The 20,901-nt window shown below is 45.7% G+C and overlaps 1 protein-coding gene across 3 annotated transcripts; it reads left to right on the top strand.

The window, feature by feature from the left end:
- The first annotated feature begins 2,712 nt into the window (after positions 1 to 2,712).
- Positions 2,713 to 8,516, top strand: LOC123445108 (protein WVD2-like 7). 3 transcript variants are annotated; one of them, XM_045122041.1, is made up of 10 exons: positions 2,713 to 2,822; positions 4,724 to 4,848; positions 5,048 to 5,716; positions 6,019 to 6,513; positions 6,674 to 6,735; positions 6,836 to 6,931; positions 7,060 to 7,138; positions 7,635 to 7,724; positions 7,859 to 7,950; positions 8,117 to 8,516. In XM_045122041.1, exons 2-10 carry the CDS (start codon positions 4,777 to 4,779, stop codon positions 8,139 to 8,141), a joined length of 1,680 nt encoding a protein of 559 aa, XP_044977976.1. In that variant the 5' UTR covers positions 2,713 to 2,822; positions 4,724 to 4,776; the 3' UTR covers positions 8,142 to 8,516. The 3 variants fall into 3 exon arrangements, with proteins under 3 accessions (XP_044977976.1, XP_044977975.1, XP_044977974.1); XM_045122040.1 differs by lacking the exon at positions 2,713 to 2,822 and adding an exon at positions 2,829 to 4,250; XM_045122039.1 differs by lacking the exon at positions 2,713 to 2,822 and adding an exon at positions 2,829 to 3,272.
- The last annotated feature ends 12,385 nt before the right edge of the window (positions 8,517 to 20,901 follow it).

Genomic DNA, 20,901 nt, shown 5'->3' on the forward strand with positions numbered 1-20,901 from the left:
ATGTTCCCTTTGTCCTTCGGTATGTTACTTGCGCGAGATTCGATCGTCGGTATCTCTATACCTATTTCAATCCCGTTATCGGCAAGTCTCTTTACTCGTTCCGTAATACAAGATCCCATGGCTAACTCTTTAGCCACATTGCTTGCAAGGCTTGTTCGTGATGTTGTATTACCGAGTGGGCCCCGAGATACCTCTCCATCATATGGAGTGACAAATCCTAGTCTTGATCCATGCTAACTCAATGGACACCTTCGGGGATACCTGTAGAGCATCTTTATAGTCAACCAGTAACGTTGCAACGTTTGATAAACACAAGGCATTCCTCCGGTGTTAGTTGGTTACATGATCTCATGGTCATAGGACCGTATACTTGACATGCAGAAAACAATAGCAACAAAATGACAAGGTCACATGCTACGTTTATAGTTTGGGTCTTGTCCATCACATCATTCCCCTAATGATGTGATCCCGTTATCAACTGACAACACTTGTCTATGGTCAGGAAACCTTAACCATCTTTGATCAACGAGCTAGTCAACTAGAGGCTCACTAGGGACATTGTTTTGTCTATATATCCACACATGCATTTGTGTGTCCATTCAATACAATTATAGCATGGATAATAAACGATTATCTTGAAATAGAAAATATAATAATAAATATTTTATTATTGCCTCTAGGGCATATTTCCAACAGGTATTAGTCCAAGAGACAATGTATGTTGTCATGAATTATCAAAACCACCAAGGGAGCATATGTGCTTTCACAAACCTGGGACGATTTTGAGCTAGGAATGAGTCTAGACAGACAAAGATCAAACACAATTTTAAAGTGTGTCGATGGGTTTGGCCATCGTTTCAGTTTGTTTCGACCTAAACACATGGATATATGGATCAAATGGGTCGTCGCGTTGGAGGTGGTCTTAGAGCATCTATAGACGGATCTTGCAAATCGGATCCCTAACACCCGCACAGACGTGCCGGGGCGTGTTCACGGACACTCACCAGGTACTCCCTAAATCCGCGCCTTCACACTTGCATATCTCATATCCAGCACCTTATATCCATTCAAATCCCTGCAACATAGTACGTCGATCACCAGACGATCAAAAATGACAGGAAATGGGCATATAAACTGATATCAAATGGGCATAATTCACATAAGCATCACCAAAAAGACATAATTCATACAGTTTAACGATCCGGCATATTCTAACTACATACTAATACTGGATTATGTAAGAGGAGAGGGCGAGCTTCACCACTTCCTCACCGGGCCTTTGCCCTTCTGGTCGCCAGCGATGTTGTAGGCGTCCGCAGCAGGAGGTGGGTTGACGTTGGAGCCGTTGGAGTCAGCCCCATCAGAGGAGGAGGAATCGAAGATGATGATGCAGCCTTGCAAGCGCGTGACGTTGCGGTCTTGCTTGCGCTTGAGCTTGGCCACCCTTGCCACCTCCACCACCTCCTGCTCGGATTGCTGAATGCCGAGCCGGAGTTGTTTGACGTTGATCCTTCAGAGCCGTCGGACGCCCGTTTCTTCCGTGGTTAGGGACCAACGGTACACCCACTAGAGGAGACACTCCTCCTCGTCGGGCACCGGCATCACGACGGCGTCGGGTGGACTGCGCAGCCTCGTCGGACCCGCCCCTCCCCTGTACATTGCCCTCTACCACTCGCGGCGGGCGGCGCGTGTCACCGACTCCGGAGTCCGCATCCGTGGAGCTGCGGAACGGACACTAGAAGCAGCGATCGGAGTTGGAGGAGGCCGTCGGGCTGGCGGTTCAGATTGTGCAGGCCTCGTAGATCCGCACGCGGGGCGAGGAAGGCAGCGTCGGCGTTGTGCCGACGAGCTACAATAGGCATCGCTTCGGACCCGGAGCTGGCATCCGTATCGACCTGCAAGCGCTTGAATGCGATACGGAGCGCTAGCTCCTCCGCTGGGGAGCTGCCGTCCGAGTGGCTGCCTGTGCTGGACATGCTCGACGGATTGGATGGATTGGAAAAGGGGGGAAGTCGGGGAGCGGCGCAGCGCGGAGCGGAGTGAATTGAGCTAGGTTTTGCTTCGGAAGGGAATTTTGTAGGGTCAAGGTGGGCGAGCGATGGGTCGGGTTGACGTGGCAGACGCGTCCGAACAGCCTCATATTCGCTCTATATTTAAGTTGGACATGAGGATGTCGGTCGCTCCAAACGTTGTCCACGGTTTGAAAGCTTTAGCCGAATCAAATTTTTTTATGATCGATGAATGGTCGGGTGGTTTCTGTAAATGTTTGAGACGGATACAAAAAAAGTGTGGTTATAGATATGCTCCTACGAGGAGGTGAAGCTTGCATTGACGGTTGACGCCTACCACCGACCGACCGACGGAGGAAAAATGCGGCCGGGAGAGATCTCAAGAGCGGAAGGACGGAACAAGTACCGGGATGGACCGAGTGGCCCACGGGATGGTGGAACAGACAAACCCGGAAATGGGCAGGGAGAAAAATGCTGCTGCTGATGACGACGACGGAGGAAGCATCTCAAAAGCTTTCTGTTCGTCACGATGCACCCCCCTGCATGCATCCCCATCCCAACCATGATCCAATAATTTGGATGAACCCCTCTTGGTCTTATCCTCCACCAACCTAGCTTGGCCTACCCTAGCCGAGCCCCAACCTCAAGATGTTCAACCCAAACTTGCAATTTATATCTTTTTTCTTTTCTTTTGACAATCACTTGCAATCTACTACTCCAACGCATAACCAAAACCAATCTCAAGAGGTCCATTTCGTGGGCGCCGAAGCAGTTTCCACTTCCCACGAGGGCGCGCCGCAGAGAAGAACAAACGTACGTACTCACTCTGCATCCGGGTCCACTGTCCCAGTGCTAGAAGAAGCACCCGCCGGCCGCTTCGTTCTCGCTCTCTAGCGGCACCCAGGCCTAGCCACACCACACCACAGCCAGGGACGTGTAGTTACGCGAGGAATCAATCGAGGTAATTATGCCCCGCGCGGCCTAATCAAAGCCCAAATTTAAGAGCCATTGCTGCACGCAACGCAGCACGCCATACCTTACCTTGCCTTGCCATACCATACCCTGCGCCCCCTGTCTTCTTCTTCTTCTTCTTCTTCCTCCTCCTCTCCTGTGGCCACAGCGGCGGTGCTACAGTTCTAAGCGGCGTGCGTGCGGGCGGGCGGGCGGGCTTCTCGTGGGCTGGTGCCGGTCTGATCTGCGCGCGGGAGGTGTCAGCACGGAGGGGATCCCCATCGCTTGCCGCTTCGTGGCTCGGGCCGTCAGGTAACGGAGGATTTCAGTCCTTTTCCCACGGTCTCTCTAGTTGTTCTTGGGCGGTTTTCAGTTGCGAGGGGGACGCCAGTTCTCTTGCTGCCCAATTTTCTGCAATGCCGCGGGGTTTCCCTGGATGCATTCCTTGCTCAAGTCCGTCTTGCTATCTTCGCACAAGGATTATCTTCTGCTCTTCCTCTGCCTTTCTTTTCTTGGTTGGGCGGCGAGTCAAGTAAATTTCCTGCAAATATGTCCGATGTGTTCTCGCAAGGTCTCGCGCGGTCGTTTCGTTTCTTTCCGTGAGGGGTGTGTGGGGAGGAGCCGAATTACGCATTTGCAGCTTTTTCCAGGGGGGGGGGGGGGGGGGGGGGACACGCGGCGGTGGTTCGATCCGGTTCTTGTGTTCCTCACAAAGTCCACTCCTCTTTTCAGTGCCGCTCTTCAAAAGTGATGATTTTTTTTCCCTCGGTTCCTCTATCTTTTGGCCTTCACTTTCCAGTTGAATTTTAGTACTACTCTTTCGTTTCCCACTCATTTTATGGTAAGTTGAAGTAATTTCCCTTTTTCTATTCCGCCAAACGGCAATTATGTTCTTCAACTCTAATAAGTACTGTATTTCCTTTCTTCAAGCCTCTCTACTGTTCCCATAGGCCATAAATTGCGCGCGGAGTTTTGCAGTTGCAATTCGTGGGCCTTTTCCCCTTCGCTCCGACTTTTCGAAAAAAATCATTTTCTCGGGCGGGAATCTGCTTCATGGACAGATCCGAGTTGGCCTTTCTCTGAATTCTCAGAATCACAAGAGATTTCCATATCTTAGTTTTTTCACTTGGCCTCTGCAACTGCATCCTGGTATGCCTTGGGCTGCAACTGGTTTAGGTGGTTGGCATGTGATGTGAGCGAATAATGGCACGAGCTGGGTTGTTGAGAAGAGAAGTGGCGTCTCTGCCTCCATATGCTTCTGGGTCGAGCGATTCAACTGCAGCTTGGAAGGTGGGAATTTTTATTTTTGTGCGGAATCTTGACCCGAAAGGAAAGGATTGGTGTTGGAACATGCGCTAAAGGCGGATGCTTCGAGCATAATTTGACTTGCTGAATTAATTTACTACTACTGCTTGGTTAGCTTCCACTGATGGAAATTCTCCATTCCAAGCCACCACTTATCTTGGATTCTGGCCTCTTCAGAAAGTAACACCACGTGTCTTTTTCTTCTTCCGTTGGAATAAGCTTGGTTTTGAGTTCTTATTACTTGAGTTGCAAAATGTTTCTGAACACCTGTTCCATGTGTTCTTGTTCGCGGTGTTAGATGAACTTTGTATGTTCTTGATCTTAGTTTGCAATCTTTTCCTTGTAGCAAACGTCCACGTCTAGACAACTTTGTTATTCATCTTGTTGGTTGTTGGCATATTGGGACAGATTTCAGTTCAATGATCATGATTTAATGATAACGAATTTAACTTTTGCAGGGTTTACAAACAAAACTCTACCCAGCTATGATGAATTAGCCGGAAAATAATCGATGGGGACTGAGGTCAATCAAACCTTTTTTGCATGGTCGCAAGGAGAAACAACTGACCTTGGTGTTTCTCAAGTAAGTTTCCTATAAGATGTTCATAACCCGCGTAATTTTAATTATGTATACTATGCGAATGAACTAGAAATGGTGCTTTTATTCTGAAATATAAAATAACATGCCAGCTCTGTTCCTCGAAAGAGTTGCCGCAGCTAGTAGATTCACTTGCTTCTCTATGTTGTTTTTCTACTTTCCTGAGGGAGTTTCTGTATCGCAGACGCTCAATCATGGTTCCGTATCCTTCGGAAGGTTTGAATTGGAGTCACTGTCTTGGGAGAAGTGGTCTGTATTTACTAATGACAAACGCCATGAAGAGTTTGTTAAGTTCAATGGTTTAGTAGCTCAGAAGAAGGCATATTTTGAAGAGTACTACAAGAAGATCAGGGAACTCAAGGCTTCACAGCAGCAAATTCAGCAAACTGAACTCACCTTGGAATACAGTGGTGATGGCAGTGATTCTAGCCAAACAGAAGATATGCCCCACGAAGAGCTTGAAACTCCCACAGGATCTGGAACAATTGTTTACGATTATGTGGAAGAAGCTGCACATGAGACCACCTCTGAACAGGACATGCAATGCTATCATGACCATGAAGATGAGGACTTCCGTAAAGAACTTTCATCATCCGATCCTGTTCCAGAAGGCAGAATTTCACAGCAAACCGACCAGAATGCTAGAGAAAATGCTCTTGGTGGTAATTCAGATTCCGCGGATGTTGAAAATGCAGGTTTTGGTCCTGACGGTATTGGAGCAGCTTATGAAAATGCAAGGGCTCCTAGAAGAAATGCTGAGAAAGACCCCAGACTTAGATATGCCTCAATGATAATACCAAAATCGGTGAAAACCGTCGCGGGCAGTCCTCTGGACCGCACATCTGTCACTAAGGTAAATAACACGCCAAGTTTTGGTACATCACCCTCTGAATTCTGAATCACTGCTGCTTTTATCTTGTGAAAACCTCTGCTGCCGTTTACTACGACAGTACTACTTGTCTGACCTTGTAGACCGATGATATGGCGCTTTATTGTGGATCCTCTTTTTTTTTAATGCACAGTTTCACTTTCATGTACTCACCCTCCTGCTTCCAGCTAGTTGCATGAGCACATATTTCCTGTTTATACGGCGCAAGAGCCTGAATGTTTTGGTCAAGTCATAAGTCATAACACATTTTGCCTGAATCATTTCAGACGCCTGGTTCAGTGAAGCCTAGCGTGACAACAAACCAGAAGACCAAGACAAACAGTGTCCGTAGCTCAAGTGTGGCATCGCAGAAGATGGTCGGGGCAGTGCGGACTCGCAGGAGTACAGAAAAAGAAGCTCTCGGGCTTACAGGTGTCAAAAGACCTTCGTCAGCAGCCGGGCGCGTCACTTCTATCGGAGAGCGGCAACCCATCACCACCAGGGCAATCGTTAAGAAGCCCGCTGTTGTCTCCACCACAGGACGCCCTTCCACTGCCGAAAGACGCCCTGTCACCAGAGAGCGTGCACAGAAGCAAGCTTCTGTTGCCACACCATGCCGGCCTTCTACCTCTGAAAGACGCCCTGTTGACAGAGGAAGTGCAGCAAAACATTCTGATATTGCGAGTACACGCCGGCCCTCTACAGGAGAAAGACGTGGTATTACCAGGGATAGCAAGACCGGATCGAGTGTGGCACATCCGAAGGTTTCAACAACTACTGTGGTATGTTCCATCCTCTTCTCTCACCACAATACTACCAAAATTATCATTCTACTGATAATTGTAATGTATGGATATTCATGCGGCCGTGTCGGTTTATGCTTATGTTTTACATTGGAAGCATAATGGTGTTAGATCTCTTATGGTTTGCTTCTTCATGCAGAGCACTCTGAAAAAGGCCGCCCTTCCGAATGCGACTAAAAGTACCAAGCTGGAGCCAAAAAGGTTAGTCCTGTCAGCATGACATCACGTTGACGTGTTCTCTGAAGATTTGCCTTTGTGGTCTGTTTTTCAATTGAATTGTTTTCACTCTCTCAACGAACAGCAATATCAGAGAATCTAGAGGTCCTTCAACATTTGACAGTCACTTAACTAGGCCAAAAAGAATGGACTTGCAAGTGGCCGGGAAACAGAAATCAAGGTGCTAATTTTAAACACTCGTGTTAGAATGTGTTACGAAGCTTTGAAATTTGATTGTCTTACCAGGGATAGCAAGACAGGATTGAGTGCTTGACCCTTTTTTCCTGACAATAACTTCTCATTGTGTAGCTCGGTAAACCTTCCAGCAAGGAGAATGCTGAGTTCCAGTGTTGGAGAAGCAACTTTTGCAAGGCTGAAAAAGAAAGAGGTAAGTTGCAAAAATGAAAAAGAAAAAGGAAGAGATCACTCTCCTCGATTTTGCATCATACAATGCACATAGGCTGACCCGATACTTTCTTCATGATTAATGTTATTTGATGATCGTGAGCTGTGAATCCTGTGATAAATAACAATGCTGGCAGATTCAAAAACTAGTTATTACAAGTAATTAGTATATGAGTAACTACTGGTACACCAGGCCTGGTCTGCCTCCTGCTCATGAACCCTAGTAGTCCGGTCCGGAGCTTGCTTCCAGTTGGCACATAAAAACAGAGTATCAGTCAGTTCTGTGTAGTACCTGAACTTAGCAACTAAACTTTATGATTCAAATAGGTTATTATCGTGTTGTTGACTACCACTTACCACAATCTCTGGAACTATTCCTTCTGCTTCTGGGGATAATTATTACTGGAATGGGGCCATGAAGGTACTGGCCTTAGCAATTAAAATGGACCTGCTAACGATCATAATGATCCTTTGTGTAGGGCATTCCGGCGACAGTGCAATCTCGAGCATCCGCATCGAAGAAAACAACTCCTTTGCAGACAGGAAACTCCAAGCCTAAGGCACCAAACGTACGCCATTCTTTCGTCAGCACACTGGACCATAACCATATTGGCACTTCCCAGATATCCATTTATTCGTACTATGATGTGCATCTTTCTACCTCCAGAATACACGCTGACATTTTATCCACTCGATTTCGCAGCCACCGACGCCGCCGCCTCCACCGCGTCGTCCGTCCAGAACAGAGAGCAAGCCAACCACCAGAGGCTCATCAGTTGGTGGAAGAAAGCCAAAGTAAGCTGCTCATCATGAACACTTTTATTTGTTATCTTGGTGTTATACTCATCATGAACTCTGAAAAAGCCACCTTTTGTCAGCACAAGCTACTTAAACACTATGCTCTTTTACCGTCTATAAGATATAACTCAGGTTATCTCACCCATCCAATTTCACAATGCAGGGCCTCGACACCACAATGGCATTGATGCAAGGGGAACATTCAAGCTAGTGGCCTACATAAACTGTGGATCTGTGAGACACCTTACGGTTGCACGCATCTAAAAGCACTGCACGGGCTTTCTGCACCATCCAATTTCATCTTATGATGTTTGTGCGCATCGATCATTTCCATCAAGCACCCTCCTCGATGTCGTTCCTGGCTTCGTCATGCAAGGGACTTAGAACAGTGTATACTGTATATACTACATCAAGTAAGTTATGTTCTAGATGATGTAAGATAAGATTAGCCGAAACGTGGGGACAGGAAGAAATGTGGCGTGTCCAATTGAACTTCATATGTGAGAGTAGTATATATCATTGGTGTTTAAGAGCATCTCCAATAGAACATGTAGATGCAAAAATAGGCTATCTTTTGCATATTCGAGGCCCAAAAACGTTGCTCCAACAGATGATGTAGATGCAAAATAAAAAATTACATCTTCACTTTTCGGAGATATATCCTATAGCACTTTGCTGTGCAAATTTGCATCTCCAACTCCACGAGATGTAAATTTGCCTTCGCCTGCTAACTATTCAACCACCACTTTCCTTCCCCTCCATGCGACCGACCGCCTTTGCCCGACTCCGTCAACGGCCAAATGCACTTCAAATCAACGATGTCGCTCTGATGGCCACCGGGCCTGCCACGACATCGCCCCCCTCCCCCGTCGCTGGCGTGCTGTCGGGAGCCGCCGATTCAGTTTCGGCCGCTGACAAATCGAAGCTTCTTCCGCGGCTATGGCTGGTCTAAACGCCTTCCCCGGCAAGGTCTATGATGGGGTAAGCTTCATCCAAGCCTAGAACCCTCGCCTGAGTTAGTGGAGGAGCGGCACTCCGCCCGCCCAACGGTCGCGAGCCTCGAACGTTCTTCCGACCGTGTGAAGCCGCCCGCTTGCCGCGCGGAGCTCCGGACGAGCCGTCTCTTTTGTTGTGTAGTCATTGCCTCCCGCAACCGCTACCGCCAACGGCTGCCCAACCTGTAGTCGGCCAATTTTGTACACCTTGTAAGTAAGGTGTTCGACGGAATTCCCGAAGGTAAAAATTCGATGAAGCTTGAGGTTTTTTTTTTGTTGGGGATGGAAAGTAGTTTAACGGTGATTATCCGCATTGTAGATGAGCTCGCGTGACTCCTCTTTCATGGACGATTCCTCGTCGGATGAGGAATTTGATTTAAACGAAGAAGAGGGCATTGCAATGCTAGTGGAAATGCGCACTGGGAAGAAGTGAAATCACGGTGGTTCCGCCTATGGTCGTGCGTTCATTCGAAGAGAACGGGTGGATGTGCATAAGATGTTGATGCGCAACTACTTCAACGGTCACGCGGTGGACGGCCGGTTTTGCATCTCTAGTTTACATCACCTATTGGAGTTGTCCATATAGGTGGCATGACAAGGGATGATGGGAACTTTAGTCCCACCTTGCTAGTGGAGAGGGAGTTGGACCTCCTTATAAGGGTCTCTCTTCTACATGCTATCGGAGTTTGAGAAGAAAAGAGGCCCCCGCACACTCCTCCATCGCCGTCCGCCTTGCCATGCCACTCCTCGTCACGAAACGCCGCAGGTTGTGGAATTTAGCCGAGCCGAGCTCATACCTACGCGCAACCCACGTCTGTGCACCTAGACGTGCCTACATAAGCGAGACTTCGGCCAACCCTAGCCGCCACGAGATTAGATCACATCTGCTCCACGCGCACATGTCGTTCCTTTTGTTGTTGCTGTCGCTGGCGACTCCATCTTGTTCACCACGCACACAGTCGGTGGGAGAGCATGCCACCGAAACCCCGCCTCTCTGGATCCTGTACGGGAGAGGGGCGATTAGGTTTCTGGGGAGCGACTAGGCGACTGCTCGCCTCCATTCATGTGCTTCATCTACGTCTGTGTCGCCTTCGCCATCGCCATGTCTCCACCAACCGACGCCGATCGTCTCGCCCTCGATAAGGTCGAAGCCGACAAGAAGGCGACCGAGAATGCTACCGCCGCCATTGGTGCTGCTACGACCAACTAGCCGATTGGAGGGTATAACTCGTTTACCCCGCTCCTGTCTATTTCAGTCTTAGCAATACTAGCTATATGAGTAGATGTTTCTACTATATGTGTAGTACATGCTAGTGTCCTTCGTAATCAGTATGTCAGTAATCTAGCCAATGTCATGATAGTGATTATTTTATGGATTAATTTAATTGAAAAATTACCTACTTACGCAATAATCCAAAAACCTAATATGTGTAGAAATTTTTCGAGTAATGGTTTTGCTGTTGCACTGAAATCGGACAAGTTTACCAATACATATTTTATCGTTGACAGACCAAGACCACCTTATATATCACAGCTATGAATGTGTTATGGGTAGCCGGTGTTACTCCCACAGGAACGATCACTCCCGAACAGGAGAAGGCGTTCAGGGACGCCGTTGTCTACTTTTTCGAAGCAGTTCTTAGCGTGATCGGAGATAAGTTGGTTGACACATATTTATATGTGCGGGTTGCCAAGGATTTTTGGGAGGCGCTCGAATCTAAATTCGAAGCCATCGATGCTGGGAGCGAGATGTATGTTATGGAGCAGTTCCATGATTAAAGAATGGTTGATAACCATTCTGTGTTGGAACAGTCTCATGAGATAATATGCATTGCTAAAGAGTTTGGGGTTCTTAAGTGCAATTTATCGGGAAAATTTGTCACGGGGTGTATAATCGCTAAGCTCCCTAATTTCTAGAGGAACTTTGCTACCACTATGAAACATCAGAGGCGTGAATTCTCAATAAAGGATGACATCATCCATCTGAGTGTTGAGCAAAACTCGAGAGCAAAACACTCGCATGGAAAAGGGGCTGAAAGTACTCCTGTCACCAATATGGTACATCAGAGGAACTTCAACTCTCACAAGCCCAAGGGAAATAATTTTGTCCAAAAAAATATCAACTTTAAGAAAAAGGGTAAGAAGACCTTCAAGAAGAACAAGAAAGGATATGGTTGCTTCAATTGTGGTTCTGAGGAACATTAGGCCACGAAGTGCCCAAACAAGTACAAGAAGTCAGGGTCAGACTCCAAGTCTGCCAATATGATTGTGGGAAACAATGAAATTGGTGCATCTGGGTATGATAATTTATTTACTGTATTTTCAGTTTGTCAGTCCACCGATTGATGGGTGGACACAGGTGCGAATATTCATGCGTGTGCTGACATCTCAGTGTTCTCTTCTTACCAGGTCACACGTCATGGGTCCGTATTGATGAGGAATGGCGCGAGTGCTTCTATTCTTGGTGTTGGCAGGGTCGATCTGAAGTTTACTTCATGAAGGATCGTGCAGCTGAAGAACATGCAACATGTCCCTGTCATCAAGAAAGAACCTCATTAGTGGCTCCCTTCTGTGTAGAGAAGGGTTTAAGTTCGTCTTCCAGACTAATAAAGTAGTTCTTATGAAATACAGACTTTTTGTTGGAAAAGGTTATGAATGCGGAGGTCTATTCCGCCTTCCCCGTGCAGATTTTTGTAATAAAGTCGTGAACAATATTCATTCGAGTGTTAATGAATCTGAAGTTTGGCATTCACGTCTTTGTCACATTAGTTTCGGTGTTATGTCTCAGCTAGCAAAACTGAATTTAATTCCGAGTTTCACTTTAGCCAAAGGTTCAAAGTGGCATTCGTGTGTTCAAGCAAAGCAACTTTGCAAGCCTCACAAGGCTGTGGGGGAGAGACACTTGGCTCCACTAGAACTCATACATTCTGATCTCTGTGAGATGAATGGTGTGTTGACTAAAGGTGGAAGAAATATTTCATGACATTGGTAGATGAGTCTACTATATATTGCTATGTGTATCCGTTAAATACTTGAGATGATGCTCTACACTACTTTAAAATCTACAAGGCAGAAGTTGAGAACCAACTTGAAAAGAAAATTAAACGAGTCTAATCAGATCGTGGTGGAGAGTAATTCTTTAATCAGTTTGATTATTTCTATGCAGAACACGACATTATTCATGAGAGGATGCCTCCCTATTCACCCCAGTCAAATAGGGTTGCTGAGCAGAAAAATCGTACTCTAACTGATTTGGTTAACGCCATGTTAGATACATCGGGTTTATCCAACGCATGGTGGGGGAGGCTATATTGACTTCATGTCATGAGATAATGAGGTCACTCCCTATGAGCAGTGGTCGAAGAGAAGGACAACACTCTCGTACTTACGTAATTGGCGTAGCTTGGCGAAATTCAATGAGACGATCTCCAAAAAGCGTAAGCTTGGACCAAAGTGAGTGGACTGCATTAATTTTGGTTATGCTAAGAATAGCGTTGGCCATATATATCTAGTAGTGAAAACTGAGGTACCTGACGTGAATGTCGGTACAATTATGGAGTCTAAGGATGCTACATTCTTCGAGGATGTTTTCCCCATGATAGATATGGAAATTACTTCTAGACAGGAATCTGAGGAGACTCCTGAGCCTGCCATTCTTATGGAATATTATGAACAAACACATGATGAACATCCCGAGGAGTATGACAAGGAAACCCTTTGTAGGGGCAAGAGACAAAGGACCGCAAAAACCTTTGGTGATGATTTCGTTGTGTACCTCGTGGATGATAATCTCAATTATATTTCAGAAGCGTACGCATCTCCAAATGCTGACTACTGGAAAGATGTGGTCCGTAAAGAGATGTATTCCATCATGGCTAATGGAACTTGCGAAATTACTGAATGTCCCTATGGTTGCAAACCATTGGGATGTAAGTGGGTGTTCAAAAAGAAGCTTAGGCCCGATGATACAACTGAAAAGTACAAGGCTAGGCTTAAGGCCAAGGGTTTGCCCAGAAAGAAGAAGAAGATTTATTCAGCACTTATTCACCTGTAGCCAGACTAACCACCATTCGAGTACTACTCTCATTCGCAGCCTCGCATGGTCTTCTCGTCCATCAAATGGATGTCAAGAAGGCTTTCCTGAATATAGAGCTAGACGAGGAAATCTGTATGCAACAGCTAGATGGCTTTGTGATAGATGATCACGAAGGAAAGGTGTGTAAGTTGTTGAAGTATTTATATGGTCCGAGACAAGCACCTAAGCAATGCATGAGAAGTTCAATGCAACTCTGACATTTGTTAGCTTAGATGTAAATGAAGCTGACAAATGTGTATACTATCGCCGTGGTGGGGGCGAAGGAGTTATACTATGCTTGTATGTTGATGACATACTCATATTTGGAATCAACCTCAAAGTGATTGAGGAGGTTAAGCCTTTTCTGTCTTAGAACTTTGAGATGAAGAACCTTGGGGTGGGTGATGTTATCTTGAACATCAAGCTATTGAGAGATGATGAGGGTGGGATTACACTTTAAAAATCCCATTATGTTGAGAATATTTCGAGTCGTTTTGGATATTCGGACTTTAAAATTACTCAAACGCCATATGATCCTAGTGTGCTGATTCAAAAGTTTAGAGGCACAACTAGAGACCAATTGAGATACTCTCAAATCATTGGTTCACTTATATATCTAGCGAGCACAACGGGCTTGATATCATGTTTGCTGTGAGCAAACTAAGCCGGTTTTTTGCCAATCCGAGTGATGTTCATTGGCATGTTGTTGAAAGAATTATGCGCTATGTGAAAGGTATTATGAACCATGGACTTCACTATACTAGATACCCGTCGGTACTTGAAGGGTATAGTGATGCGAATTGGATCTCTGATGCTGATGTGTTGAAGGCCACTACTGGGTATATGTTTACCCTTTGAGGTGGTATTGTTTCCTGGAAGTCTTGCAATCAAACGATCTTAACGAGACCTACAATGGAAGCATAATTAATGGCATTAGACACATCTCGTGTCGAAGCAGAATGTCTTCGAGATCTTTTGATGGACTTGCAAGTGGTTCAGAAGCCGGTTCTAACTATCCTTATGAATTGTGATAACGAGGCAGTTATTTTCAGAGTGAAGAGTTAAAAGGAAAACATGAAATCCAACAAACATATAAGAATGAGATTGAAGGTTGTCACACATTTAAGAAACTTCGGAGTGATAGTGTTGGATTACATCCAACATGCTAAGAATCTGACAGATCCCTTTACTAAAGGGCTATCACGTGTTGTGATCGATACTACATCGAGGGAGATGGGTATGAGACCCACATGAGTTGCCATGGCAGTAACCCAACCTATGTGACTGGAGATCCCATGAAGTAGGACCTAGGAAAACAGGCCAGTGGTGAACTGAGGAGAGTAACTTTACAACCCACTCCGTTGGAGATGCAATACTCTCGGATATTGTATGGTAGGATGACTACTGTCTTAATATGTTTTAAAGCTTATATGTAAGCAAGATGTTGTCCTACATAGCGATCTTTGAAGTAACACACCTATATGAGCCTGACAATTGGTCATAGTCTATGAGATTGGGGTCATCTTTAGTAAACTCATGAATAGGCAAGGAGTGTGACTAATATGCTCCACCCGAGGGGTCAGCCTTCAACAACCTAGTACTAGTAAGATATATGGTGAAACTTCTTTCCGCAAAACTAACAATTCAAGGCACAGTCCATTGTTCAATTGTGAAGGAGTGTAGCTACGTGTTCTAGGTGAAACTCAAGCTTAACAAGTCTTCACTAAAATGCTGGTATATCAAAACGGTAATTGGAACAAAGGACAAAATGGTCCCTTGAGATGTGATGGGGGATTGTTGAAGTCTGAGATGGGCCTAGGGCTCATATGGCAATTTCAGAAAAAAAATTCTCTAAGGGCCTGTAGTGCCCCAAGTGTAAAGCTTTCCCTTTTTGTAACCTTCCATGTGGGACCACCTTGACATTGTCATGAGAGCTATCTATGCATGTGTGATTTCATGTGTCACCTTGTGTTCTTCTTTTGCATGCATGCATCCATGCCATACCATCTTTGCCATACCATAATGTTTCACGCCATGAGTTCTTGTTGTGATTGCTTGTGATCTTGCTAGGTGTGATTTTTGTGAATTCATGTGTTGAGGCATATGTGTTCATGTGGTGGGAAGTAATGAGGGTGTGGTGTTTGACATTGTTTTTCAAACCCCTTGTTGGTTTCAAACCTTTCTCTCTTTAATTCTCAAGTTCAAAACCTATTTGCTCCTATGCTGTTTTATAAATGTTACACCTTTAGCCCATTTTATTTGGAGTGTGGGCATGTAGGAGAGGGGTTTTTAAAACCTCTTGTGCTTGAGGTTTTTATTTATTTCAGATTTAATTAAATCTGTTTGGCAATTATTTTAGTTGCCCAATTAGCCTTTTTGGTATTTTATTCATTTGGGGCATAATTCCCTTATGTCCAGGGATATTTTATCTCTTTTATTTATGCCTTAGTTTTTCCTAGAAATATTAGTGGCTCTCATGTTGTTTGTATATTAGAGAGGGCCAGGTTTTCCCTCTTACTCTCAAACCTTCGCAGCAACAGCCCATCTCCTCCCAGGCCCAATACCCCTTCGCACAACAACAGCACAGCGCCGTTCCTCTCCTACCTCCCGTCGACGTCACTATGTACGACTCCACCTCCTCCACCGATTCTCCATGGCTTGATCCTCTGGCTCAAGCGCCTCCCCCGAGGTAATATAAGGTGGAGGGAACCTTCCTCCTCCCTAGGGTTCCCTCTCCTTCCTCCAGCGCCACCGCCACCTCTCTGTCGTCGGCTCGCTGTGCAGAGCCGAGCTGGGCGTCGTAGTAGTTCACTTGTTTCAGGCCTCCCCCTCTGTCAGACGTCGTAGCATAGCGTAGTGGCAAGTGTATCGTGGTTGTTCTCGGCAGGTGCTGGGTTCGAGTCCCCTATGGTGCACTGCCCCTTTTTGGGTTTTATTCCCCTGGTCGTTAGTAGTAGCAACAGCAGAGGGTCAACTAGCTATGTGCCCCTCTCTCTGTCAAAATCATGACAGCAGCAGAGTGGATGCACCACAGGCCAGCTATCAGGAGGTCCTGGGTTCGAATCCCAGGCCTGCCCTTTTGATTTTTTTCCCTTTCTTTCTTTTAATTTTCCTTTGCTATTTGCTGTTCCATTTTGTGCCTAAATAATAGGCATAAAGTAGTGCATCTTGTTTTCCTTTTTTTCCTGTCCAGAAGTTATATGGTGTAAGGAAGATATGTGATTGTGGTGTATGTGTTCATATGTGTGTATGCATGGATGTATGAATGTGTGTGTGTGTGTGTGAATGCTAGAAGGTGAGTGTGTGTGTGACTCTACACACATGCTTGTGCAATTGCACAAGCCCTTGAGTTTAAGCTTTGTGTGTTAGTAGTTTTTGTGCATGTGTGTGTGTCTCCCCACACACTTATGCATACACACCCATGTGAGTGTGTATGCGTAGGTGAGTGAGTGTGTGTGCTTGTTCTTGCTCAATTGTGTTGTGAGTGGGTTTGTCCATGAGCTTGGTGTTGAACTTATGCCACCGTTGGCCTTGTAATAGTGTGCAATGGAGTATGTGGGAGTTGTTCTAGTGATTTTGCACATGTGATGATGCAGTAATCTCTATAGGTGATTCTATGTAGATTTTCTTTTCTAGTTTGTGTTCACTTGCTCCAAGTAAGTGCTCACAAATTATATATGTTTTGGGGTAGAATCTCCCAAGGAATGCAGTGGTGAAGTTTGTTTTGCCATTAGGATACTTTATGGAGTTGACATATTCAGATTTGTTGCAAGTTTGTTCCTTGATTCCATGGAATAGGTGGAGCCCAAGGGCATGAGTTTTTGTGTGATAGTAGTAGGGGTTTTGCTCTACACCATAGTGGTGTCATTTTATCACTTGGTGTAATGTGTGTGCAAACTATGCCTAGACAAAGTGGGCATGTGGCTGAAATATTCCAGTTTAGTGAAATCTGAAATTTCACTAAGTTTGGGATTCTGGAAACATTTTCTTCTCTTATAGATGAGGATGTGCTGGTCATTCTGTTGAGAACTAGCTTTAGTTCAGTGCTAGGATTGTGAACCTGGTATGTTTGTGAAGCTTCCTGTCAATTTTCAAATCATTTGAAGTCCAGTAGGTTGTGTTTTGATTGCTGTAAAAAAGCTTCAGAACAGAGACAAAAACTCACGTGCAGGAATTTTCACTAAGTCCCTGAGATCTGATGGTTTTGGGAAAGTTTGTGGCCTTGTATCTTCTAGATTTTAATTCCTTTTGCTGTGATTCTTGCTGGTGCTTGTAGTGTCCTTGGTGGGCAACAGCCACATATATTATTTGTCATGGTTGGAGGCCTGTAGCTTTGTTGCATGTAGCTCCCAAAGAGCTAATATGCAGATTGTGGCAGATTATGTAGTGTAGTCATTTTGACCAATGTGTGTGCTTAGATGACGTTGTGGCCTTCTTCCTTGCTCCATTCCATCAATGATGGCTTGTTTTATGTCTTGGCAACCTGGGAATACCAGATTTGTGCCAATTGTGAGTGTGGTGTTGATTCTTCCACGTAGAGCTTCATATCTTGTTTCGTTGATTCCCGTTGATCAGTAGCTCCGTTTGCAATGTTCTTTATATGGTTTTGCACCGTTTTCACGAGCCGCATCTGTTCATGTCATTCTCATGCATGTCAAAATAGCTTAGTGTACAGTTCTGTCCAGAAACTTGCAGTAGTTTATTTTGCTTGTGCTAGTGTTAGAAATAGTGGTGCATGCTCAATTTTCATCTCATGCATCATGTGATTGTTGCATCTTGTGGTGCTGCTGTTCATTGGCTGTTATTCTCATGTTGGGTAGCACCGGGATCGGAGAACGAATACGTGGAGTCAGGAGAGTACGTGCAGGACGATCCAGAACCATTCCAAGCTGAGGATATCACAGGCAAGATGATATGACCTTGACTCCATCTCTAGACTTGTTATGTTAGTTTCGTTTCCATGTCGTATTGCTCGCTGCCTACCACTGAAATTAAATTGCCTCTTCTTATGCCATGAGCCCAAACACCGTTCTCCTTCCTAGCAAAACTTGCATGGCTAAGTAGGCTTGCTCAGCTACTAATGTTAGCATTGCTAGTTGCAGGTGCTTTGCCTCATGTGATAACATGAGCTTGATATCATTGCCTTAAATTCTGTTATTTAATTAATGCACCTATATACTTGGTAAATGACGGGAGGCCTAGCCTTTTGCCGGGTTCTTGGTTCCGTCATTGCCACCTTAGTTACCGGTTACCGTTGTTTGATTCCATAATGATCGCTCCTAACACGTTCGGGGTTGTTATGGGGACCCCCTTGATAAATCGCGTAGTGCTAAGGCTTGTCCGACAGGACCCAACTTTGGTTTTAATCTGCTAATCACATAATAATCTACATAGGGAATAGCTACCCCGAGGAATTTAATCAACAACCCGGACCAGTGCTCCTCATGAGTGTTGGTCCCACCTCAGCGATGTCCGGGGCCCCACTGGTCACCCAGAGGTTTAGCCATCCCGACGTCTAGCTCATCTGTCGTGTCCTGAGACTGAGATACGCGGCTCTTATCAGGGTCGTCGACACGACGGGAGGTCCTGCTAGCCTTGTCTTACCTTAGCGGTATATCTTGCGTACAGGAATCCCAGTGAAGCTTTGGTTTTCCCCAGAGTTGAGCTTTTCCTCTAAGGAATCCGACGAGATCACGAGATTCGTGATAGAGGATGCCTTTGCGGCCTGTGTTCGTTTGTGATGGACTAGTTGGGGCACCCCTGCAGGGTTTAATCTTTCGGAAAGCCGTGCCCGCGGTTATGTGGCAACTTGGAATATTTTGTTAGCATCCGGTATTAGAGAACTTAAACATAAGCTAATAAAACTGCCACCTGTGTGCGTAACCGTGACTGTCCCTTCGAAGATCTCTCTTCGATCGGGAACACGGTGGGGTTATGAATGCCGTAGGTAGGTGTTCAGGATCACTTAGTGATCAAGTAATCCCGACCGTTAGCGTAGACCAGCTTCACTTCTACTTTGCGTAAGTTAGCCACTTAATCAAGCATAGGATGCTGCAGCCTGATACACTTCACCCCTACCCTACCTAGTAACATGACTAGTTCTGGCACCAAGGTCTTAGATTGCTGAGTCCCCGTGGCTCACGGATTCCTCCGAAACTCCCAGCAGGTACAGGTACCCTAGAGACAGATGATCCCGACGGCACCCAGCTGGCGTGGCAGTACGACGAGGAGACAGACCGCCTCTACGTGAACTATCCAGAGGACTGAGGCGTGGTCGTGATCGTGGGCCTGCAGCAGGGTAGCATAGCATTTTCCATGTTTTGTAGTCCGTAGCGAAACTACCTTGATTGTATCTGTGTTGTACTCTGAGTTATTAATAAGAAGACAGTTGAATCCCGAATTGTCTACTTTATTTAGTATTTGTGCTATGTTACTTGCTTGCGAAACGCTTAGATGCGCTTCTTTCCTATTCGGGGGCCTCGACCCCCAGATCGGAAAGGACCGCATCTTGGTCGTTACAAGTTGGTAATCAGAGCCTTACGACCATAGGAGCCTTTGTGTGATCGTATTTGGCCGAGTCGAGTCTAGAAAATGTTTTGAGTCGTAGTTATATCGGAGAGTAGGATTCTTTTTTCTCCTCTTCTATGCTCTGGTGAGGTTCCCGTCCTAGGAAATCTTTAACTCTACTCCTTTTCTCGCTCAAATTTTTTTAGGATAACGCGGGTATTTGTGAAATCTATATGATTTCGATGTGACGGAATCATGTCCTGGTGCCTCCTATCTGCTCTAAGTATCAGGGGAGTTGAGCTCCAGGGATTATCGCGCACATCGCCATCATTCAGATTTCTGAGTATCTAAGAACGGAGGGTGTTCATTATTGCTTCAATACGGGTAGTGGTGAGATAACCCCGATGTCCCCAGTACTGGTGTAGATTGTTTGGGGGTATTACCACACTTGGTATCGTTGTGATCACGAGGATCTGTTGTAGATGAAGGTCTGAGATGCTGGTTGTGTGTTGAAGGATGTGATACAGGTGACGGGTTAGTTTAGGAGTTGTGTGAAATACTCCTTGTATCCGTGTACCTGATTGCATGACCAGTTATTTCGGGAATTCATAGGTGGGATATCTAGTAGTATCTTATAGGACTATCTTCCTACAAACGCTTGATTGAGGTTTGGGAAATCTCGATCATATGTTTGTTCCGAGCAGTTCTAGCTCACACTTGTTTGCAGTGGTCCTTATCGGAATTTTGTCGTCTGTTACTTTGAGGATGCACTCTTGCTATGTTGCTCGAGTGCAATGCTAAATTCTGTTCAGATATTCCTGTCTTTTGATTCAGCAATATCTTCAATTATTCTGTGGACTAATATGTTGTCCGTCTTCAGGATGGCTCCACCGACTCGTCAGACCCCAGCGCGTGAGGATATGCCGCCTCCACCTCCTCCTCCTCCGCCGCCGCCGCCTCCTCCTGCAGAGGCCTGGCAGGCGATGATGGCAGCTACTAATGCAAACACTCAGATGCTGTTGCAGTTGATCCAGGAGAGAGCCAATCATCAACAGGGCAATTTTCAGCAGGGTGGCAAACCAGCCTAAGACGTTCACTTCTTGCGACCAGCCGTTTGATGCGGAAGATTGGATCCGTGATATGAACAAGCATTTCGAGTGTAGCAATGTGCGTCCGGAGGACTATGTCAAGTTTGCAACGTTTCAGTTGAAGGGACAGGCTTCTATTTGGTGGCAGCAGCTTAAGGACTCCAGAGGTGGCAGGGTGATGTCTTGGGACGAGTTTTGTCGTGACTTCAGGTCCCACTACATCCCTTCCAGTTTTGTTGAGGAGATGCGTGAGAAGTTCAGGCGCTTGAAGCAGGGCAGCAAT

Source organism: Hordeum vulgare, chromosome 3H (assembly GCF_904849725.1).
Source record: "Hordeum vulgare subsp. vulgare chromosome 3H, MorexV3_pseudomolecules_assembly, whole genome shotgun sequence".
Taxonomy (NCBI): domain Eukaryota; kingdom Viridiplantae; phylum Streptophyta; class Magnoliopsida; order Poales; family Poaceae; genus Hordeum; species Hordeum vulgare.

Bases quoted from the DNA above. Each gene is read 5' to 3' on its own strand.
- LOC123445108 (XM_045122041.1), top strand. From the start codon at position 4,777: ATGGGGACTGAGGTCAATCAAACCTTTTTTGCATGGTCGCAAGGAGAA. The intron at 7,139-7,634 runs GTAAGTTGCAAA...TCCTTTGTGTAG, and splicing joins CAAGGCTGAAAAAGAAAGAG to GGCATTCCGGCGACAGTGCA. The intron at 7,951-8,116 runs GTAAGCTGCTCA...TTCACAATGCAG, and splicing joins GTTGGTGGAAGAAAGCCAAA to GGCCTCGACACCACAATGGC.